The sequence below is a fragment of the Lepeophtheirus salmonis genome, chromosome 6 (genome assembly GCF_016086655.4).
Source record: "Lepeophtheirus salmonis chromosome 6, UVic_Lsal_1.4, whole genome shotgun sequence".
Classification (NCBI taxonomy): domain Eukaryota; kingdom Metazoa; phylum Arthropoda; class Copepoda; order Siphonostomatoida; family Caligidae; genus Lepeophtheirus; species Lepeophtheirus salmonis.
Window position 1 is genome coordinate 19,643,884 of NC_052136.2, and position 25,388 is coordinate 19,669,271.

The following is a 25,388-nucleotide window of genomic DNA, read 5'->3' on the forward strand; positions in this document are numbered from 1 at the left end:
TTACAGTTTAGAAAGGTATGGCTGCATTGATGAGATTATGTGTTTCACATTTGTCAGAGTTGTGAGTTTTGCCTTTTTTTCCTGCTGTAATCTTTTATTGTCCCATTTTTTTAGATAAATATAGCATTAGAGAAAGTTCTTCGGATTTATCGGGTGCAGAGACTGTAGAGACATCCATGCAAATGTTATCTACAAAAAAATATTTTTTTAAAACCCTATATCTTCTTATAAGTATATAGCATAATCATACCTGCTGAATGTCTTTCAAGTAAAGTGAAACGAATCGGGCTCTTATCTTGAATACATCGTAGAAACAGATGACTTTGAGGCATTATTGGGGGGGGGGTACATTTTGGTACATCAAACATAGTCGGAATTGTATTAGGTATCAGTCTTCTTTTTTTTCTTTGAAGCAGCATTCTTCAAAATACTTAGTACAAAGTCTAGGATTAACATTGTATGACTCACTCGAACTTTCTCTTAAATCGTCTCGACGCGAAATTTGAATCCATCTTTTGCAAATATCATCATTAAGAAGAAATCTAAAGAAATGCAAACGATTGGCCTTATAATGGTTGGAACAATTTAGCGCAGCACAATAAGTTCCCCCGACCGTTTCATTTCGGATTAAGGACACTGAAAAGTAAATGAGCTAAGCCTTCTTTGTTGAAGTAGAGAAATGCTTTATCAAGCCATTAAAATAAAGAAGTGATATTAAAATCAATTTTGAGGGGCTTAAAGTTTATTATAACCTACTTACCTTATTAATTTCTTTGAAATATTTAATTTTTTGAAGATTTATTTACTTTTTGATACACACTGAAGGTTTTGGGCTACTACTGTTGCGGATTTGCCAATAGCGCTTGCCTATAGCTAAACCTCTATATATATTGTATATGCTCTTTGGTTTTTACCTTACATATTTATTTTGACCATAAACATAATATATAGCTACTAATAGTAATAACTATCTATTTATTAGTAGTTTGTTCACAATGGATCTAATAGGTCAAAAAGGTCTTTTTAATTGTTCGAGTTGAAAAGGTTAAAGTAATGAAGTAATAAAGTTTTGCTATTTGTTAAGTAGTGAAGTAAGTTAATGATGTGTTAATACTTCATTCTATCATATGCATTGTCTTCAAATAACTCCTGTTATCGGATCAATTCATTTGAACTCTGTATAAACAAAGGGTAGGTTTATTAGCTAGGTAATTATTTTCCATTAATCATTAGGTGAGGATATGTAGTAATTATTAAGTAAACAAATGAATATATATATACATTATTAGACAAAGAACATTACATTAAGTGTAATAAGAGTAAAGATGTGTTTATTTGAGTTACATAATTTGGTCTCAACTCCGACTTGAATAATTAATTTGAAGGCTTGAGCCTCGATTTGCCAAAGTATTAAATCACTCGACTTGGGAACAACTCTGATATCATTATGAAAGGGATTGATGGATATCTTTATAGAAACATAATATTTTTAGAAAACAGGAATGACAAAAAGTTGCGTGATTATATTGTTCATCTCTATGTGCCGTTATTTAAATAAAAATGGCCTCCATTTATTAACTGGTTAAGACACCAATGCTAATGGTAAAAATTAGGATTATACTATGAATATTAGTTTTTTTGTACGTTCATAGTTATATAATATTCAATCAAGGAATTCATTACTTCTAAGTAGATATAGTTGAATCAATTTCAGCTTATTTGAGAATGCATTCTTGTTGAACTAATGAGTAATGAAGTATTAATAATTATTAAAGTATAATAAAATCGGAGCAAACAAATTGGCCTATTTTTTTCATATACTTGTTGATAACAAAAGTGTGAACCGGAGTAATTAATTTGATGGCTCGAGTTATAAAAATTTTAAGGGACTTTGTCTTTGACACCGGTTACTCGAGATTTGAGCCTTTTGATATACAAGACTTGAATTCAAATCTTGAATGATACATCATTAATATTGGCACATGATTTATTTGAGAATTTGCAAGCTTATTAACTACGTCAGACAGTGTCATGACTAAGGAGGATGTTATGGGGTCGTGTCTCCCCAAAAACGAGTCTTGTACCCCAACTGAATTTTTTTATTTTTTAAAGACTGCAGAATTCTTGACCCATTCCAAATTTACTGACTTGGGTTACATAGGGGTATAATGGTAAGATAAATGTTAAATAAAACATATTTTCAAAAAAAAAAAATCATCATAAAATAAATTATTTCAAATTCTTGATGCTTTACAATTTGATAATAAAACTGTCATCCTAATCTAGTCAACACAAAAAAGAAAAATCCTATTAATGGCCCTATCCCATCTTTGAATATAAGTCTGGTTACAGGACTTACCTCAGATGTTTTTATTTCATTTCTCTATTCAAGGCTCTCTTCATATAATGTTCATCAAATAAAATTGTCTCCAAATACCTCAAAATATTTTTTTATAATTTGATTGTAAAATCGAAAATATTAGATAAGTATATTTTTTACTTGATTTGCTACTTATCTAATTTATAAATGTAGTAACTTGAATGACTAGAGCCTTGAGTTAGATTTGCAAATTATCTTGTGATTTACGTTTAACATAATATTTTGAGCATATCGTCAACAACAAAAAGTTGTAATAATTAATACATCAATCCTTGATGAGTTATAACATAGGTAAAATTTATTATATATCTTCATAATTCCCATGATGCAATTTTTCCATCTCCGGATTTCTCTTCTTCTCCTTCTCTCCTCCTCCATTCATCCACCCCCTTATTCTTCATGTGCAGACATGGGTACATATTATAACATATTATTTAGTATAGGCACCTAGTAGAAATAGTAGTATCACAACCGAATTGAATCTTTGAGTGGGAATATCCTAAACGTCGACATATGTTAACATTAAATACTTAATCTCGAGAGAAAGAGGAAAAAAAAAGAGAAAATGATTTGAGAGACTTTAGGTTTGATGAAGAGGATGATAATTTCTATTATTTCGATGTAATTATTGAGGTGACAGAATTACTATGATAATATTCTATCAGGGTGTTTTTTAGTTTTGTATGTATTAATTATTCAATATATGTATTGTAGATATATATACACCATTACTCTTTTAATTGGAAGAACTCCAAGAAATATCATTTAGGATTTAAATATTTTTGCAGAAAATAAAAGACTAAAATTAATATGTAATTATAACTTTAGATAATATTCAATCTATTTTATCTTATAATTTTCATGCTAGCTAGCCAGAGGTGTAATATTATACCAGGTGATAGAAAATAATCTTATAATATGTATACATATATTATTTTTTTGAGTTGGCGTTTAAAATAATATACATATGTATATATACACTCATTGTATTATAAAAACATACAAACCCTTGATACACATGCTAGTCAAATGGTAATTAAATTTAATTGTTTATAACTCGCACTTTTTGGATGGTGATGATAATCCCTCTTAAATATGGACTGTATGTACGTATTATTGGTTGAAGCAACAGAGTAATAAAAATAACAACAGGTGTCAAAAGGACATATAAATAAATACAAACTGGATCAAATTGTTTTATTGTTTGTTAGACAATTTTACCTTTTTACAAAATTAATATCATAACTTAATCAAGAATTCCAGCTTTTACAACGACAAGAAGAAATAACTAATCCCTTTGATCGCACGTTCACAAAATATTACGTCCATTTGGATGTTATTATAATAATTAACATCTTAATACATACTACAGGGTGTCCACGATAAATTGGAACTATCTTAAAATTCAACCTGCTTGATAAAAATGGAATTTGTAGTGTATTTATTAATATGAAAAAGTTAGACATGATATTAAACAATAAATTTATTCAACATGTCCTCCCTCAGTAACCACCATCTTCTCCATCCTGCCCCTAAAGGATTTGCATGCCCTGATGACTTCCGTGGATTCGACAGCATTCCAATCCCTCGTAATGGAGCCCTTCAGGGCCGCGATGCTCTTGTGGCTGACCTTGCACACCTCCCTTTCCAACTTCCCCTACCAGTAGTAATCACACGGATTGAGGTCGGGTGAGTTGGAGGGCCAGGTGTTGCGATCCCAGAAAGTGATGTCGTGGGAGTTGAAGAGGTTAGTGGTCCTCATGGTGATGTGTGCGGGCGCTGAGTCTTGTTGGAATATGAACTCCCTCCCAGCGGCCGTATCCTTCATCCAGAGGATGAAGAACTCCTCCATGAATTCGCAGTACCTTATCTCGTTAACCCTTTCCTTGGGATTGAAGAAGAAAGGAGGCATCAACTCACCGGTATTGCAAATGACACCCAGGGCCATCACGGAGGCCGGGAACTTTGTGGGGAAGACGGCAGGGACCTTTTCTCTCTCCTTGGCAAGCCACCTGTCATTCTGGGCGTTGTAGCTTCGGTCGGCAGTCCAGTTCTTCTTGTCGGAGAAGAAGATGATTCTTCCTCCATGGCTCTTCAGGTCATTGAGGAGACGCTTACCGTTGGTGAGCCTGGTGGCCTTCATGGATGCCGTGAGGATGTGTTGTTTGGCCATTCGGTATGAACTGTATCCGAGGTCCTCATTCACAGCTTTGGATACCAGCTGCTTGCTCACTCCACGGTTCGTGGCCAACCTGGACAAGGAAGTCCCCGGCGAAGCCTTGATGGACTTCCGGAGGCCTTCAAGGAAGCGGGGAGTGCAGATTCGGTCACTTCTCATGTTGTGGGCCTTGCAGCAGACCTTCCCCTCAACCTCCGAGGTATTGAAGACCCGGTACACCGTGGTCATGGGGTAGTTAAGAAGCTTGTAGATAGCAGAGGGCTTGTATACTGTGCGAGCTAATTCGAGGATGGTGTCTCTCCTTGCTTGTTTTATGATGACTATTGTTTGTTGTCAAAACAATTGTGGTGGAAGTTATAGTGTATTGTTCATGCAACCTTTTGTATTAGTATGATTTAACCCTGAATATCCACATTATGGATCTGGATGAAGTTGAAAGTAGTTCCAATTTATCGTGGACACCCTGTAATACGAGGTTTGCATCAGTTCTTAATATGGGACTTAAAATCAGTCTCATCCTACATTCCTTACTATACAGCTCTGTCCCTGTTATCGATCCTTGTCGAAAAGGTGCCGAATTTTAGAACATCACCTAAAGTCCATCATTTTGAGTAATATTATAGTTTATACTTCAGTTTACCCAAATAATTAGTTTAATAAATATGTAAGTAGCCTTTATGCACAACACAATCATAGTTTGCAATTATTCTTAATTACGATTCAATTAATATATTTATTTTCCATATGAAAATTAGTGAAGATTGATTGTTGATGATGTCATTGGCTAATATTTATAAAAATTTTATGATTTACAAAGATTCTTCAATGATACGGTTTTTTCGCTTGATTCGGATGTGATCTTAAGATTTATGACTGTACCGAATGTCCAAACTTTGAGACTTCTTTGCATCCATAACCAACATAATATTTTATCATGGATTTGCAGAGATATATTAAAGTTACATATGCGTACCTACAAATAAGATATATTATGTTGAGAGAAAGAGAATAATCACATTTCTTCCTTCATAGCCCACATTATTTACTTGATTGTATGTATATTTTTTGGAAATCCCACGGTCATAGAAGAAAAATCTTAAGTTTACTCCTCTGCAAAAATGAAGAAGAAAAAAACATGACTAAGAATAGACGTACTACATTAAAAAACACCCCTTAAATTGAATGAAACACTTCCTTTTATAATCACAAAAAGATTGGCATCTTCGTAATTCCACCCAATAATTAATACTTATTAAAGAAAAAAAGGCAGCAGAAGCTTGCTTAGATCCCACCCACGTAATATTTTGTATAAAAATGTATTAATTTAATAAAAATCAGTATATTTTTTTGGTTTCTTTTTTCCATACTCTGTCTTTTATCATATGTTTCATATGTTTGTTGGTATTTCTTAAAGACTTATAAGAGAGATGGAGAGAAAAGTACCTTGGGACACATAACAACAATCATTCCTTCATGGACGAAGACACATGATCGAACAAACCCATAGAGTAGTAAGTACATACATAACCTGAATATAATCTATTGAAAAAAGATAGAGACTATAAAAATACGTTCTTCTGTTTTTCTTGGAATTTGAAAATATGAGTTTTTTATAGGCATGTGAAAATTAGTGGCCTACGCATAATTATTCTTACCATTCTTATTATTATAAATAATAAAATAGGACTCTGCACTTATTTTATGTATAAAATGTTTATCCACAAATATGTAAAAGTACTTCCAAAAACCCAAAATAAATATATAAAAAATATTCAAATATTATGATCAGTCTTATCCAACAATTATTTTAAAAATATGGACAGTCTTGTATCCTTTAATACCCATTAAAAAAATATGTTATGTGTCTTCAACTTGTTTATCAAGTTTTTCTTTTATTTGATAGTAATACTGAGAGGCCCATTAAAATCTGAACGCATTGAATTTTAAACTTCAACAAGATATAATTTATTAATTAACTATAGAATTTCAACAAAATTAAAAATATAAATATATTTGTTCGGAGATCTCTTAATCATAAATGTAGAGGCCTTTAGCAGCAATGATGGCTTCCAGGCGGTAGCAGAAGGCCTGACACCCTGGAGTCCCATTCCTGTCTGACAATGGTTTTGAAGACGTCGGTATTTGTATGAAGGACACTGGAGGCCCTCCCTTTGACATACACCTAAAAGGTATTGTTGATAGGGTTGTCGGCAAGAGATATAAATGCCAATAATGTTCTAAAGAACTCAAAAGACTCATTCAAAAGAGTCTTGCAAACAAGAAGATGGGGTTATTTCATTGTTGGTGTCAAAAGTGGCCTCTCCGCCCTCACATACTCTTTCCACCAACTTTTTTGATTTCTTTTCTCACAGTCTGAGATGAAACCTCGAGATCTCTTGCATGGACCCTCATGGAATCGAGAGGATTGGCCTGAATTGTTTTCTGTAACTCCTCCTGGTCCACTCTGGCCTTTTTGACGGAGTCCTTCTTCCTCTCCAACGTTTGGACTTGATGATGACAGACAGTATCCTAGAGATGCCTGACTGCTTGGAGTGCGCGTACAGAAATTCTTCGATCACCTTCAAGTGTCATTTTTTCGACTTGTATTTCAGTTAAAGAGCTCTGTTTTTTTTGATTTATAACTAATTGCTTATGCTTTAATATATTGAAATATGAATCAATTTTAATAGCTCAACCATAATTTATTATTGAATAAGTAAGAGTTTATATTTCAATGGACCACCTGTTATTAAAGTGAGTCCATATTTTCTACATAAATTTGTTTTAAAGAAAATGTGAACAAATGTTAAAATCTATACAATCGGTAGCCTTTTTCAATCTTTTAAAAATTGATGAATATGCACTCATAAAAAGATGGTTGTTAATGGTCCTGTATCAATGAGAGAAATATGAATTAATGATTTTCTTTAAAAAAGTAACAGTGTATTGCGAAGTGCTTGAGGGTAATCCAATGATTAGTGCATGATTACTAAGGAAGGAATGAACTCAGTTACAGCAATTTTCATCATATCCTTCAACCTTTCCTTTCAAAGATAAATAAAAAAGGATCGAAATTAATTAACCCATTCTTCCTTTTTATTGTAGGACAGCAACCACGGCTCGCTTTATAAATAAACAAAAATGCTCTGTATTTTCCTTTCACCTATTTTTATTAATTTTTATAAGTGACTTTTGCATGATTTAAAGTAGCTGACTCTACGAATTATGAACTCAATAATGGTTTGGCATAGATTTGAAATTTTATATTACTTTATCATTAATTTAATTTCATACATTGTCATTGATACTTATTTTGATAAGATTATCAATTCAATATTAGTAATAATTAATAAATAATTTCTAAATAATAGTTAACAATTGGCAATGAGAAAAATACAGAAGACAAGCTACCATATATATCTTTTTTTTTTAATTTTTATTTCCCTCTTTACAATTGAGGCTGAGAGTGGATAAAAAAGCTAGTCGTGAATGTCCAGTTCACTAATATCTAAGGTGAAAGAGAAGCAAAACATCGACAGCTAACAAAAAAAACCTATAAGTAGTTCATGCTTATGAGATACTACTGCGTTTATATACATAAAAAAGTGTCATAGTAACTTGTAAATCCAATTTCATCAATTGAAATCCCTTTGTTCAAAAAAAATATTTCGAGGTTAATCTCCTAGGTATCTATCAGGACCATTATTTAAGTCTTTTGTGAGATATAAAAAGCACAATATATATATAAATATGTACATATATGTCAACTCCCACTCTTCTTGAGTTGCTCCAGAAATACCTTTCACCATTAATTTAGGTTTAACTTAAATCTTATTTGATGCTTTAATGAAGAAAAAATCTATCGAGGAGCAGACAAATTTAACACCTCTGCAGGTGTATATTAATAAGTATGTATCTTTAAAGAACAAAAATTAATTCTAGATACATACAAATTCATACAGACAATGTACAACTATATCATTGATTTATAATTATAACACTGAAACAATGATAATGATGATCTGTGGGTCTAATAAGCTTACTTAAAATAAAAACAAACAGAAAGATTAAAATGTAATATATATTATATTCATACAAAACGTATTTAACCAAGTGATTCCAGATGGTAAAGACATTGTTCCTCATGAACCAAGTCTAATGGGACATAATTGTTTGTAGTCGAACAAAATATACATATATATTTGACATTTTCCACATTGCATGCATTCATGTAATGATATTATGGAGTTATCCTTATTTTTCTGCTTGGATGTTCATTATAACTACACATTTTGAACTCTGACAGATAGAACAGGAGAAGAACCTCACATAAAATTATGAAAAATGCCACAATATTTCCTTAATGCATGTCCCCCAATGACGACTGATGGAGTAGAATATTGTATACACATTTGTTGATATTTCAGTGCCGTAGAATTAGAGCCCCTATAGAAAGGGCATTTTCTTCTCCAATTATGCTAAAAAATATATTTTTATATAACAAATATATCTGCAAAGCAAATTAACCCTCCAGAGTTATATACCTTCCGACTCTTATTATATAAAAATAGTCGAAATGGTCTCTCGAAATACTTCTAAACATGTAGTTATTTCGTCTTGTTTCGTCATATTTCGTTTAAATGGATTTAAGAAAAGATTTGTTTCAGTCAGAGGAAACATACAAAAAAATGTTTTTGTCTCTTCCTTATCATGTAAAAAAAACATTCGTCTATTCTTTTCTAAATACAGTTGCATTAAACACTTTATTGAAATATTGGGGCAATTTTTTAAATGGTAGAAATTCCTTCCGCCCGTCTCAAAAAACAAATATTGTTTTCAAACCATATGTCAATATCTATGTAAATTATTCTTAGAACTAGACAAAGTGCCTTAGACTTATCTACCTACACTTGTTTAGTCAGTGTCTATCTGAAATAACGACCTTATGGATATTTGCTTTTGACAACCGGAGGAAAACTATGGTTGTAGTCGGACATTGGCAGAAAATTCAACTTATTTCAAAATAGATGTACATAATTCTGCCAAATCAAATAATTGTCATGTTCATTTATGTGCATGCATATAAAATATAATACATTTGAGAAACGAATGTTTTGCCATAGACTAAGAAAAAAATACTTATAAGAACCATATACGTAATCCCAACCCAGAACAGTACCGGTTTTAGGGGGGACAATGCAAACATGCATTTGGACCCATGTTCTTTAAGACTTAAAAGATAGGTCATAAATCTGTTTTGACCGAGCTTCCCATATTTTGAAATTGGAACTTATTTAAAAGTGGAATTTTAGTAGTTTTTCATCAATCATTTGGTCAAAAGGATTTGTCAAGAAGTATATAGAAAAATATAACTTAAATGGATATTTCGTCTCTGTCCCCTCACTTTCATTTAATTCAATGCATTAAGGTCAGTTATCATAATAACATGAGGTCATCACTATTTAAACGTATACAAACATGTGTCTACATACATAAATATATGATAATCCCACGACGTTCTGAACGAAAAGCAAAAATAAATATAATCTTAAATTAAGTAATATTATGTAGGATTTAATTACAATTGAATATTGTAAAATAAGAAAAAAAAAAAGAAGAGAGAACTGAAGAGGAAATATGGTTCCGTTGTTCAACTAATGGTAATTTTCTACACCTTTGGAAGAGAATAAATAACCATAAAATAATGATAATATATGTATGTTAGTTTTTATGTTTTTTGCCAAAAGGCATGTGTTCACATTGATGATGTGGGGGTGGTTGAAGGAGGCAAAGAAATATGCCTGTATAATATTCATACATGCACATATGTATGTATATTGAAGACATCTGCTACACAATTTTTCTTTCTTTCAGAGTAGTCAAACATTTCCTTTGAATCATGGTTTCACATTTCACAACCAGTGCAAAAGAATTTGAACGGTTTGTTAGGCACTATGGCTATTAGATCAAATGAAAGGAACATGAAGTCAAAGTACAAAGAAACAAAATACAATTTTTGAAGATTTCCATTAATAAATTATTATCAGTATAATTTTTGAAATAACCATAAATTGCTTGGTTTTTTATAGTAAATAAAAATACAGCTGGTACAGGTTCTTGGTTAGGAAAAATTCCACTGAAAGAGTGGGTGGTTCACGTTTGATATCAGGGTCTTCCTTAAGATGGCAACAAAAGTATTCCCGCCCCTCCCCCCAAAAAAAAAACTCCAGCAAAACATTTAGGTACATATTATTTAAACGTGTAAATATATATTTTTTCACCAGATGAAAAACACACATAAGAAGTAAACGAGTAGTTTTGCATAAATATAAGTTTTAACAAAAAATATATAATAAAGATTTTTAAAGAATATCACAGACGGTCTATATTGTTATTATCATCTTGCGTTGTTTTTGTTTTTAATTAATTGGCACTTTGTTAGAGATATATATATAGAGAGAGAGAGATATGAGAATATTGCTCGTTAAATGCGATTAACTGAGGGTGGCAGCACTTTACCACTACAGCTACTGCTGTTGCTATAAGTACTACGAAGAGATGATGAAAAACTGTCTATGGATTCAATATCTGTTGTAGACAATGTTGTCGACGACGAAGAATGATTTAACCTTTCTTGGTCTGAAGGCTTGAGTTTCGTCCTTAATTCCTCAATGTACTTGACGGATGCATCAATTATTTCTAACTGAAATATTTAAGAAATAATAATATGAATATATTATAATAAGTTGAATCTAATTTTTCACAAATATACATTTTATTGATATATTTTACATTAAATCAAATATAAAATACAAGAATTCAGGATCTTACTTTACTAATGCCAGATTTATTTGCAACATCTGGTATGAGGGATTTGAGAGTTTTAAACTCTCTATCAATTTGCTGTATCCTCCTACGTTTCCCAGAATCTTCTTCATCCAACTCTTCAAAGTCATTCAAATCAAAAATCCCGGATTTCCGTTTGTTGAACTTCTCTTCTCTTTTGGACAAGGCATTTTCATCGTCAGATCGTGGATCGCAAGTCATTATTTTGGTATTGAGAACAAAATGTGTGAGTGTTCGTTCTTTTATTGATATATTGGAAATTTAATAACAACTTGAAATGTACCCTCACTCCCCGGCTCTTAAATTATGACTGACTCAAAATATTTTGGGTTGAAAATTGCGTCTGAAACAGGCGTGCGCTTAAAAGTGTTATGCGTATATTTTGGGGCATCATTTCTTTAATGGGAAGAAAATATGGATGGATTGAAAAGATTTACAAGTGAAATTAATCAGACAATAAATTAACTACATTTCAATTATTTTATAATTTGGCAATATTTTTAAACTTTTTACCCTCCCCCTGGCGAAAATTCAAATGTTTTGTAAGTATGTATATATAGTAACATATTTATAATGGATTCCTCATAATACTATATAGGCCCCTTAGTCTGGAAGTTTTAGAAAATTGGGATTTGTAACGTGATTGTTGAAATGGATTTTTTCAGGGATATAAATGATTAACAGGTGAAGAATCTAATGTAAATATTATATTTAACAAATATATACCAGCCATATTTGTGGGTCAACCCATATTAGACATACTGCTTTATTCTGAGTAATAACATTTATTTTTTTAGGAGCAAAATTAAAATTAAAAACATAGATTGATAAAATGTTTTATTAAAATAATAATAATTTTTCAATCATAATGGTAGTACGTAATTTTAAATTAGTAACCTCGCACGCCTGTGTCCATGGTGGAACTATGTTTGGTGTAGTAATAGTAGTATAAAGTACGTACGTATGCCTACATAGATACATACATATATGGAACCGCTTCTTGAAAATCTCCGCAGAGTACTTTTTTTTACTTATTTGTATGTATGTGTGACTTGTATCGCCCGCATCTGGATAAAATAATGTAGATTTTCTCAATTCCAGAATGCAGGAAAATGATTTTAATGGATGGAATCAACTCCATGATTTAGGATCTATCTCATGGTTATAAGTCTCATTTTCTAGATGTGAAATTTAGTTAAGAATACAGAAAAATATTATCCAGTTGCTGTTTTGTACCCGCGGAAGATTTTTTTTCTTCAAATTTTTTTAGTGGAGGAGGAAAAGAGAGGGGGGAGTAAAGCAGGATGGACGTTTTTTCCTTAAAAGTAATAATATTAATGTATTATTATTATTACTATAAAAATTCAATTTCTTACGTATTCAAATAAACATGATTTTCCATCTCTAGATATATAGCTATTTGTAATAATGACGTAAGCAATAGATATCAGACATTTTGTTATAAAATGATGGAGGACAGCTAGTATGGCACAAAAAATATTCTTCCTACTTCCAGTATAATTACGTCAGAGTATTGCAATCTCTTCATAATCTAGGTATTAGACCGGTCCGTTTGTAACTTTTTTTGGAAATGTTGAACTCTCATAGGCTAGAAATATGCATTTGGGTAAAAAACGACGACTAACAAATTTTGAACAATTTTGAAAAAGTTTTAGAAGTCTTTTTGACGCCTTTTATTAATTTTTTTTTTTTTTTGATATTTTTCAATCAAAAGCAAATATAATTAAGTATATGTATCAAATAACTTTTTTAAAATAAGTAAATTATCTTTATAAAATATTAATATTACATTGTTTCTAAATTATTTTTTTGATTTTAAATGGAATAGGAGTGAATGATATTTTTTAACCTATTACTCAGAGTGTCTATTATCTTTTTTTTGTTTAAAAATCTAACAGCCTAATCTTTAAGGTAAAACTACACAATATAAAAAGAAAAACATTGATCCTTCATTTAATGTTATACAAAGTAAAAATACAAAAACTTGAAAAACAAATTTGGTCCTAAATCTCCTTTCGCTCTACATCGAGATGGTAAATCGTCTGACTAAATAAAAGTATTGATATTTATACATTTTAAAGAACTGGTTTTAGTGGGTGGTTTAAGTCATTGCTTTAGCAAATATTATTATTGTTTTATATATTATAATATTTGAAGTAATAATAATAATAATCAAACAAAATAATTATTTGACTCATTAAAAAATTTGTTGAAATTGTAATAAAAATCAATTGATACATATTCCATATTTATTATGGGGGATGATTTTTAATTCACCAGCAACTTGATAAAAAAAAAAAAACATATATAGTACATACGTAATTAAAAATAATATCACGTTGGATAATTTATTTTTAGATTCAATCAAACACTGATGAAATAAATATATATGAGTCAATACTTATTTGAATAATATATGCATAGTTAAATATGTCTATTTATAAATCCATTAATTTATTTGTGTTGAAACGTTCACAATTAATATATATGTACAAGTATGTAGTTAAATAATATACCATGTTGTTTTATTTGGTTGGCCCTTCACAATATTTCAATTGATCCATTAACTATAATTGATAAAAAAAATCTATTGTTGAGGTCTGTCATCACAAAAACGATAAGATTCCAGGATGATTTTTCTCTGAAATGACCCTAGATTATTAGATTTGTATTCTTCATTTAATTAATTATTTATCATCTCTAGCAATAAACATATATCCCAGAGATAAATCTTAATGATATAGCCGTCATCACGAAAGCAAGCAAGAATGATTCTGGATTTAATACAAAATATTTTTTTACTATTTATTACTTTTTTCCATTTCCATTAATAAATTATTCTGATTTATCACTGGGAGACGCCAGGACCGTAACTATAAGTTAAGCAATGTGACGTCAATTTTTGAAAGAATGGTATGGAAAAAAATTATTTTTTTTCAGTTTCTTTTTTGTTTTTGGTTCCAAAAACTTGACTTAAATATTTTTTTTATTGAATTTCATTTATTTCATTTTTGCCAACAACCGCTATTTTTACACAAATAATATTAAACTTGGCAACAACAAAAATAGTCAAAAGGGGTTTATTCTTCCCTCACACAATGTATTCATACTAATGGGAGCTACAGAAAATTGCTTTTAAAGTTCGTAAAAATGTATATTCATAAATAATAAAAGAAAAAGTAGAGTAAATCATATTTGAAAGAACAAATCGGACCTTAACTAAAGCTTCATACCTTTGGTTGAAAACTCTAAATTTTGAATAATGTCTATAATGGCTAGGATAATATGTTTATGAAATTTTGAGCCACTTACGAGTATACTAATTTTCTTAAAGTTTCCTCGGGATTTTCGTAGTACAACTCTTAGTATATTTCCCTTGATGATCATAAACAACCTGAAAAAGTGATTTTATTAGGTATTAGTTAGTATTTTGCATAATCAAGTAAATTTCTTCATGTTTTTAAAATGATTATGTTCTAAAAGGTAGATAGATAATAGATAAATAAATAATTTTTAGAAGGCAGAAGAAGGTATTTTCCAACTCCAAATTTAAAGTTATAAATAAATATCGTTCCTTTCTTTGGGATTACAAGATGGGGTTTTTGGTGCAATTTTTTTTTTTTTTTAGTTTATTGTTAGAAATATTTTAGAAAATGTGAGGACGCTTTGGAGTACATGTATGATTAAACAAAGAATGTTATTTCTTTGTTTTCAATATATGCGTCATATTTAAATTATTTTTTATAAGTTTATTGTTAGAAAATTTTAGAAAATGTATTTTTTAAAGGGTCTTTGATTCTCAAGGAAGCTGTGGCGGTGGGTAATAACCCACCTTTTGATCATAAATGAGTTTGATTGCCCGAATGCAGCATAAATTTCAATGAAAATACACACGAATATCAAATTGGTTGCAAAGAAATTGGATCCTTATCAAATCCTTAATGATCAAACTATTTAAAATCCAATTTTCCAAAATTATTTTACCTGACAATGTAAATAAAAGTAAATTTTAACGATTGCCCGGACATTTTGCAAAATGCCCGATTTTCTACATTGCCCGTAACATATACATTCATACATAAATGGGGAACAAAAATGAAAGAATTATCTTAATGATTCTTCCGTCCAAGAGCTTACATCATTCATTTATTTATTGGAGCTGACATATGATATAGTTACAATCTATAAACAGTACATTGTTGAACCAAAAATATTAGGTATCAGTTATAATTAACTATATATAAAGGTCGATTGACTCATATGCATAAAGTAAGATTTCTCTCCTAGGATTCCGTGTTCTCGAAATCCTAGGAGAATTTTACACCTACGAGAAATTCTCGAGAAAAAAAATATCGATTTCACTTATTTAATATAATAAGGTTCCTTAATGTAATTCATTCGCTTGAGATAAAGTTTTTACGATTTATACTACAGTTCAAATGATGTGCATAGAAAGAACATGATGTCCAACAAAGCACCTATGAGTAACAAATCAACATATGAATATTCAATTACAACTTCACCTTCTAACATAGGAAATATGAACTAATTTGGGATCTTTCGCAAATTTATATACAAGAAAAGCTTTAAAAATATTTTTCGTCTTAAATAGTAAAATAATTTAATTGAACTTCCAAGTATTTATTACTGTCTTATCCCTGAATTTCCCGTGATTCCAAAATTTAAACCTAGATTTTACTGGGAACTCGCTGAAAAACAATGCCCTTGGGAAAAGAACAAGCCTAGTACAATGATGGAGCAATAAGAAAGATCGATTTGAATTCGAAACAGTGACGTCAAAACTGGAAAGGGAGAGGTCACAACAAGTCATTATTCCCCCACTTTCATAAGAACAATCGTTAGATAAGGATACAATTTCATACTGTCGGGAATTTTTGACTTCATTGTCAACAACGATAATGATAAACAGTCTGTGATTGCTGTGACATCCTTTATCAATATGTAATTTTTATTTTATTTCCCTCCCTCCAATTAATAGGTTATTTATTTGTTCCAGTGCCTGATTTGAACAGTTGTTATTAAATGTATTTAAAATTTGAACAATATAGACAAAGAATGGTTTTGTACAATTAGAGCCTATTCAAAATTGGTTTGAAATTCCTATGATAGTCCAGCACTGTAATTAGATCTCAAGCAATATTCAAATATCTAAGCAAATCATAGTATGTCCATCTCCCAACACTTCTTCAGAACAGATATCACACTTAAATCAGATTGTGTAAGTTTGTACGCTTCATAATTCCTTTATAAATTACAATACCATTCATTTTAACTATCAACTATACTTAGTGTTATCATTTCATTATAACATTACATATTCATTAATAATCAGACTGAATACACTTGAATTTTATAATCGTTGAAGATTTTTTATCGATTAGTAATTTTCATCAAAAACGTAAAAAATTATATCCTTCTTCTAATGGAAATGTAATTATTGCATAAATTAATCAATCACTTAAAATAATTCATCTCATTTTTTAGATATAATTTGTACTATTTACTTTCAGTATATCAGACACCAAATTTTCATTTTCCTCCAAAAAGAAACGAAGAAAAAGGCCAAAATTAACTCATACTTCTCTATTATGGGATTATTTTTCGGCTAAGAATGGAGGTTTTTTCACAGGTTAACAAAATAGATTTCTTTTTTAATCAATCAACGTTAAAAACATTAATAAGGAAAGTAACAAATTGACAGTTGAGCTTTTGACGCATTGGGAATATCATTATACTAAGGTACAAATGGGACAATCTTCCAATTTGTATAGGATTAAAAATTGATATATCATTATTCATTTATGCATGTCGATCGGAAGGGATTTAAACCTATGTAGATAATATTTCAAAATAGGTGTTTACAAAGACCAAATATATACAAATATTATTATGATTCATACTCCCCCAAGACATTGCATCTTTCTACATATGAGATGTTAGAAAACAATATTGTATTTAACCCTTCTGCTATATTCATTTAATAAATATCTTGAGATAGAAATATGTATATAAATAATTATTACTTTAAATAAAGTTGTAAAAATGTAGACAGATATTGACATTGTTGAAAGATATTACAATTCAGTGCATAGGTACTCTTTTGTGCCGCATTGTGTATTTGATTGATATTCTAGAGATATTGCGATTGTGTTGATGCAAATCGTGATGATATTGAGATTTAAGTTTTAAAGTTGAAATTCTTTCGTATTTATACAATAGTACCATAGCATGAATGGAATGTCTGCTTACTTATAAAAATAATGATAATGTGTTATTTGGATTAAATCCTTAAAAAAAAATCACTTTTGACAGATTTCGTAATCATCACGGTCATATATATGTGAACATAATATTTAATTATATGTATATTTAAATACCAGTATTAACATATCGTTGGTTGTAGAGATGCAATCCGGTTTCAAAAATTTTATGAGTGGAATAATGTTCTGATTAACTTTTAGTAGTTTAGTTTATCTAAAAGATTGTATGTCTATACAACTTAGTGATATCCACAAAACATCAACAACTCTTGGGCATTTTTTTGTTAGCTATCGATATTGTACTTTTCTGATTGTCAGTATTCTAAACATTGATTAATTGATTTTGAATTTATTGCTGCTAAGCTTCGTTTCTACTAAGAAATATTCCCAATTATTTAACAACAATTAAAATTTGTCTCTAATTAAAAGGAACATAATCCAAAAAATTTGTGAAATTTAGAAATGCTTAAAAATTTTTTTTCAAGATCTCTGTAGTCAATTTTTTTTGTCTGATAACAATAAAAAAATTAAATTTTTTTACCCCTCTTAATTTTTTTTTGAAATAATTGGCCAAAACGACTAAGGCTGTTAATTGTTATACATTAACTTTTTTTCTTTCTTCTTTTTTCACCACCCTGTTGTCGGGAATAATGTATATGTCATCTTGAACCTTTTTTCTTTCTCGTTGTTGAAGACTGCCAAGAGATCCTGCATCTCAGATGTATTGGGGATTGGTAAATATTCAACAGAGTAGCACGATGTGATCTCCTAACCTTTCCTCCAGAGACAAAAAAAAAAGCCTAAAATCTTATTCTAATAGTAAATTCTTCTAAAACTCAATGATATTGCATTCCTTAAAAAAATCTACGTCCAGAGTACTTATGCATAAAAGGAAGAGTATTAGAAAAATCGACAACTGAGCAAAAAATATTATGTTAATTTTTTGTTAGTAGAATAACGTCGTGGTAGATTAAATCAATTTTTTTTAACCAATAAGTTTTTGACAAAAATGATGTAGGTATGAATATCAGATCCAACTTACTAAATGCATCATATAATTATAAAAATACATATTACACAATTGATTCTGATTGTCCTTATAGTTAAAAGAAGTGGTTTATTTATCGTGACAAAAACCATAGCGAAAAATTCACTATATTTGAAAACTTTGTTTATAAATTGCATTTCAAAAATTCAATCGATGGATTCAACCTCTTGAATGCAACCTTTCTTTTTCTTTTTGTTCATGCATTTTAACTATCTATCATTCAAAGCAATAAATTTCTACACCAATTTATGCTTGCATAAAAAATAATATGACATTTCAGTACAAATCATACATTTGCAAATATATACAATATACAAAATCACCGTAGACATTTAGAAAGGATGATTCATTCAAATAAGTTACGAAATTCAAGCTGGAAATGAGATAAATCCATGTTTTTAAAGGTACCAACTACATGCAAAAATGAATCAATTAAGGTCATTTGGATTCTATTCTTTAGTTTTTTTTTTTTTTTTTTTTTGAGTCATTGTGTCTTTCTGATTAAAATTAAGCATGAGTAATTGTATTAACATAAAATATTATCTCTTTGAAGGAACATATCAAGATATTTTTTATCTCGATATATAGCATCCCAAACCCCATATTTTCTTCTTGTGTCAATGAGACATGAAAGAATTTAAGGAAGAATAAGACATTTGAAAAGTATTTTCAAACTAAACATATGAATTTACCATATATTAAATGATATATTTATTTAGAACATATGCAGATTGGTTACGTCCCATCAACTGATTGTTAGACAATACCGTCATTCTTACCAACTGTTGGAATAAGATAGGTTCAATCCTTAACATTATATGATATGTTTTGAGTTCGGTTTGTCAATGTTCCATGGATTAAAATAATCAACAACTGGACGAAAAAAGAGAATTGTTGATTTTGTGCGATTACCATAGGATTGAATGTATATTGCAGATATTGATTTACTTGAGATGAAGGAGCCCTATTCTATAAGGATTCATATTACTAGACCATAACAATAACAGAGAAGATTTCTGGATATTGTTAGATTACTTTGCCTCTATCCATTTTCCAAGACAATTTTGGTTGACATAAATATATTTTGTACAACTTCAAATAACAACCACATATCAATCTTCATTGCATCTGGTACTTTGTACTCTGTATCAAGTAAAACGATATAAAATTAACTTGTAGTTGAATCAATTAATTAATTGCCAATTAAATTGTTCTCACATACTGTTTGACTATTCATTGTACAAATTTATGTCGTATGAATATTGACAACTTAATGATAAATCGTTTGAAATCAACTTTTCATATTTGAGAACACTGTTAAAGAACATGAGTATGCAAATCAATAGCTGACTACCATAACTGATGTTTTGAAAATACTTTTGAGCAATATCTTAATGAATATATTTGACTTATATATAAAGAAATTGAAATCCCTTCCATCGTCTGACAATCACAGCTTTTTAGTAATAACTTGTTCACAAACTTTTTACAGTGTATACCAACTGATATCAAGACCTACAAGTATAACCTATATGACCAAACTGAATATGCAATAGTGGAGGTTTAACTTTTCCAAAGTGGAACGACGTATCTAGATGCGCTCGGGAGAAATCATTCTCTGAAACTCACTTTTTTAGGTGGGGTCTTGGTCAATAGTCGGTAGAAAAGGAAACATACTTAATGTATATGGACTTCAAAGACAACTCCTAGGTAAGAGGGAGTAATCTGAATATTATGATATTTACTTATACTTAATCAGTACAAATCCATCTAATAAATTAAAGGAACATTAAAATAATAAAAAAACTATCCACGTATCACTAGAAGCAGATCCATTAACACCAGTGGTGTTTGAGAACCACTTATCTTAAAAAAAAAGAAGAATGACTAATGCTATAAAAGAGTAAGAAGATGGGTTTAAAACAATTTATCAAGTTATACAAATCTTTGGAACTTTTGTATTTGACATGAAAACAATATTTAAATCATACGGAAGGAATCTCAAACTATATCTAAACAAGCTCTATAAAACTTTACAGAGAGCCCAGCCCTACTTTTATACCAATCGAACTTAAATTTTGTTCCTTAATATTATTTATCTTTGGACCCTAGTCTTTTTACAAGTAACCTGGAATTATTTATTGTATCAAACATTTATAAGTGCGATTTCTCGTTACTACATATGTATGAATGTATGTAGAATGAAAGAACTCAAAATAACTTTTAAAGATAGTCTTGATAATTGGGTGATTGATCATAATAAGGACATATATTGCTACCAATAATAATTTTATAATTTGTATAAAAAAATATCCGATCAAATAAATTATATAAGTAAAAAAAAACAATTTTCAATGAGCAGCCAAAAATACGTTTTTTTTTTTGTATATACACTCATAATATCTAGAGATAGAACTTCTATTTGTAGTTACTTACTTATATCCAGTAATGAATTTGGTATTTGTTTCATGAAGTAAACTATTTCTTTTGTTTTTATTATTATTACCATGTAAGAACCATCAAAACTGTCACTAAGAAGAAAAAAATGGAAGGATCTTCTACAAATTAAACTTTTTTTTTTTTCAAAATTGATTATCAAAACGTACAACAAATCTAAACTATTGAATCTTTTGAATAATATACCTATGTATGGGTATATATGTATAGGTAAAATACAAATGTGTTTATTTATTTATAGAGCATACCAGAAATGGCCTATTTTTCTATCATTTTATTTTAAAAAAAAAAATAATTGATACGTACAACTTATATAAATGAATGTAAGTAAAATCGTAATCTCCTTCATTCTTCAATATTTTTGGGGATATATAGCCAAAAAAACCAAACTATTAATAACTTTTAAAATATAGAGAAATCAAAATTGAACTTTTATAAAACATATATTTCTTGAAAAAATTTTTTGCAATAATTTTACTTCGTTAATGTCCATGAGCCTCCAAAATCAATGTTTTTATTTACTCAATTTGGTTCCCCGTTGGATTCAGATCAACTAGTAAGGATTAATTGATGATTTTTCATACAAAAGTGCTTCCTTAGGTTCGCAAGATTAAAAAGCAATCAAAGAACCCGATTATTGCTTTCAACGGGACGGGGCTCCTGCACATACAGCAAAAATCATGCAGGATTGGATGGCCAAAAAAATGAAGTTCTGTCCGAAGTACTTTTGCCACACCAAATCCCCGACCTGAATCCCCTTGATTACAGAATCTGGTGGCGAATTGAAAACAATGTCTGTAGACAACGTTACAGCAGTATTGAGTCCTTAAAGCTAAAGCTATTGGTTGAGAAAAAGTGGCGATCAATCTCAACGTGTTCAAAGCGTTCCAGGGTAGCATGGAGCGTGTGATTGAGGCCTAAGGTACTCAAATTCATAAACAATGTTCTTCAGTGAATAATAAACAAGTTACAATTTAAAAAAAAAAAAATATATAATTTTTTTTTAAAGCCTCTAGGTGTAATTAATTGTTCGACGTTCATTATGTTCCAAGACTTTCTGACGGCCTGATAAATATACCATCATTCGATAGCATTTATATGTAGCCAAAAAGAAGATTATCGGTTCTTGCAACAGTTTCTCAATTCAGAAAATACTTTATAAATAAAACTCACACTGTTATCTTTCCTTTATATATATATATATATATATATTTAAGTAGAACAGTTACGAAATTGAATATATAACTTAATTAAAACAATTGTGTAATGAAATATTTAAGAAACTTCAATTTATCTTTACATTTTATATAATTATAATAATAATTAACAAATAAAATTATTTTACTTTAAGAAGAATACTGCTAGTCCATATCACAAGTTTATCAAGTATCTCACAATCCCATACATTTGTATTTCTTACTTAACGGGGTCGAAACAGATTTATATAATTGTCTGTACATGAATAAATTTGACCATCCCCGGGATGTAATATATATATATAAATTATTTATGTATGTAAATGTTATGTTTTTTCTTTATACAGATCCCTTCTATGTTCATTGGAGGACGCAATTGGTAATTTCCTTTTTAAGTTTAAAAAAGACAATTAATAAATTATTGTCCTATGGACTTGTTCATATTCTTCACTTATTCATCGAGCGTGCTTATTCATAGATTCACTCTTCTTTTTAACAGGAAATATAATTTCGTTCCTTTTTGAATATGTCTAGGGATAGAAATATGGTCTAAATTAGGATAAGCGTAAAAATTAACCATAAGAGAATCTCATAAAAAATAGGGTAACTTTGAGAGACGACAGATCTGTTGACAGAAATCAATATAAACTATAGTTAAGGATGTGAATCGTAAGCCTTTTCGGTATGGAATAAATGAACTTTCATTGTTGATTGAATATATATGTACGTATTTTTGTGTTGTGATATGTTATTATCATTTTTAATTCTACTAGTATATCTAAAATCCCAATCAACGCGGTTTATCTTCCACTAGTTTTTTATGAGGGGGAAATATGACATTGCAATTTATTCTTTGTTTTCGATTTCCCTCCTTGACTCTGGAATAAAATTAAATTCAGGCCTATTATTTTGATAAGTACATTGCAAAAATTCAACATAAATCAATTAAAAAAAAATACTACACTTGAATTCTTCAACTAATTATCTCACCTTTCTAATGAAGTAAAATATTCTGATTTATTAATCGAAAGTGCCACTAATTGCTCTTAAATTTAGTAAAACATCCACGTTACAATTTAAAAAAAAAAATTATTATTTACGCTTCATATAAAATTCTTTAGTTTAAAAGCAAATGAATAAGTGAGCCTTCATTTATTTACGAACAAAATCATTAAAAATAGAGGGGTTTTTGTAAGTTTCAATTGTATTTTCTTAGGATTTGATGACCATACATTAAATAAAAATTTGTAGTTGGAATTAACAAAAAAAAAACAACAATAATAAGTTTATTTCCATGTTTATTACTGATTCTTTTTAAGGTTAAGTTAGTCTGAATCTATTAAATAGAGTAAAATACTAAAAAAACCAAAGTTATAAATAACCAGAAATGATATTAAAAAACCAATTATAGATTTACTTAATCGACAAGTGAAGTACTATTAGAATTAGATATTGTACTTAAAATATTTGAATATATTTAAAACTTTTTTGTGATAGATAGAATATCGATCGAATCCAAATAAATTATCAATGGTTCTAATAGAAACAAAATCTAAATTCCTCCTTAGTTAAAAATGTAGTCTATACTTCTTAAAAGGTTCTTGGTACCTCAATTTATCATAGAAATTATAGCGTTTGATTACCTAAAATATGTAGTTGGCGCATCACATATTGTCAGGACAATGACACTCACTTAAGATTATAGCTGATTTTATAAGCATTCAGAAAATCATGAGTATTTTTAGTGTTCAGAGCAATTCTATATGGCAAATTGTGTTCTGAACTTCCAAAGATATGGACTCCTTTTAATTATCCTTTTTTTAAGCATGCCCTCTTTAGCCATACTTTACTCTTCTACTCTAAAAGAGGATTTATAATGAATAAATATATCAAATGTATAACTCGTAACACAAATCAGATTTTCTGGGGCAACCCAAGAATGTGAACTTTACTAAAATACAAAACACATTTTATAATTCCATGTATTACTTTATAATCAAAAACTCAAATGAACAATACATGATATACAAACCATTAGCTGTAGTTTTCTTTAGCTAGAATGTTATTGGTATACGGCATTAAAAAGTCAACCCCATCATGTGATCGGTTTTCATATTCGTCAATAATTTTATCAAAGATAAAAGTCAATCAACAACATTTTTATACAAATCTTCTTATTTAGGACTGATCTAGCAAATATTTCATTAGTATATAGCGAGCTTTAGGCTAATAAAGAGCAGTCCTAATATTTGCAAAGAATTTATACAGCTTTATCTGAACGTTATTTAACCATTTTTTTATGTTCCTTTAATTGATTAGATAGAGATGCACTGATTATTGAACATAGTATTACATTTCAGCTAACCTAGGAATATTCGTTGAAGTCCATATAAATTATGTATTTTTTCTTCTCTATGAACAACTGGGGAACGAACCTATGCATATTGAGTTCAAGAGAATATTTTCTCCCGAGCCTGTTGTCCATTGAGCGACGTTGTCCACCCATTTTTTTATTCTTATTTCACCGGTATTTTTTCATGTTCGGTACTCAATTAGTTGTTTATTTATCAGGATATGTTAACACCAACCAGTAGATATAAATTAACTATCTTTCTAAATATCACCATAGATATACATTGGCGTTAGTACATTTAGATATGACTGTAGTGTATATGGAAGCCACAAGAGATGAATATGACTATAACTAATGATTATCATAATTTTTTACCTTCAGTCTAATAAAGCATAAAGATAATTTTGATAATTAATTAGTTTCAAATCATCAAACAGATTAAGATCTTAAAATATACATAAATTTATTCATTACTTATTGTATTTTATAATACTATATTTCATGGAAATTGGTTTTTACAAAAAAAAAAAAAAAAGTTACAAGAATATTTAAATGAATAAATTATAAATTAATCACCCAAAACTATATTTTTTCTCCTTAAGCTTCAAACACATGTTGAAAGATGTA

At 29.5% G+C, this 25,388-nt stretch overlaps 1 protein-coding gene across 1 annotated transcript; it reads right to left on the reverse strand.

Annotated features, from left to right (window-relative positions):
* Positions 1–10,796: 10,796 nt before the first annotated feature.
* Positions 10,797–12,325, reverse strand: LOC121120601 (uncharacterized). Its single transcript, XM_040715477.2, has 2 exons — positions 11,391–12,325; positions 10,797–11,262 (listed from the first exon to the last, which is right to left on the reverse strand). The coding sequence occupies exons 1-2, from the start codon at positions 11,604–11,606 to the stop codon at positions 11,044–11,046; spliced, it is 435 nt and encodes a 144-aa protein (XP_040571411.1). The 5' UTR covers positions 11,607–12,325; the 3' UTR covers positions 10,797–11,043.
* Between the last annotated feature and the right edge of the window lie 13,063 nt (positions 12,326–25,388).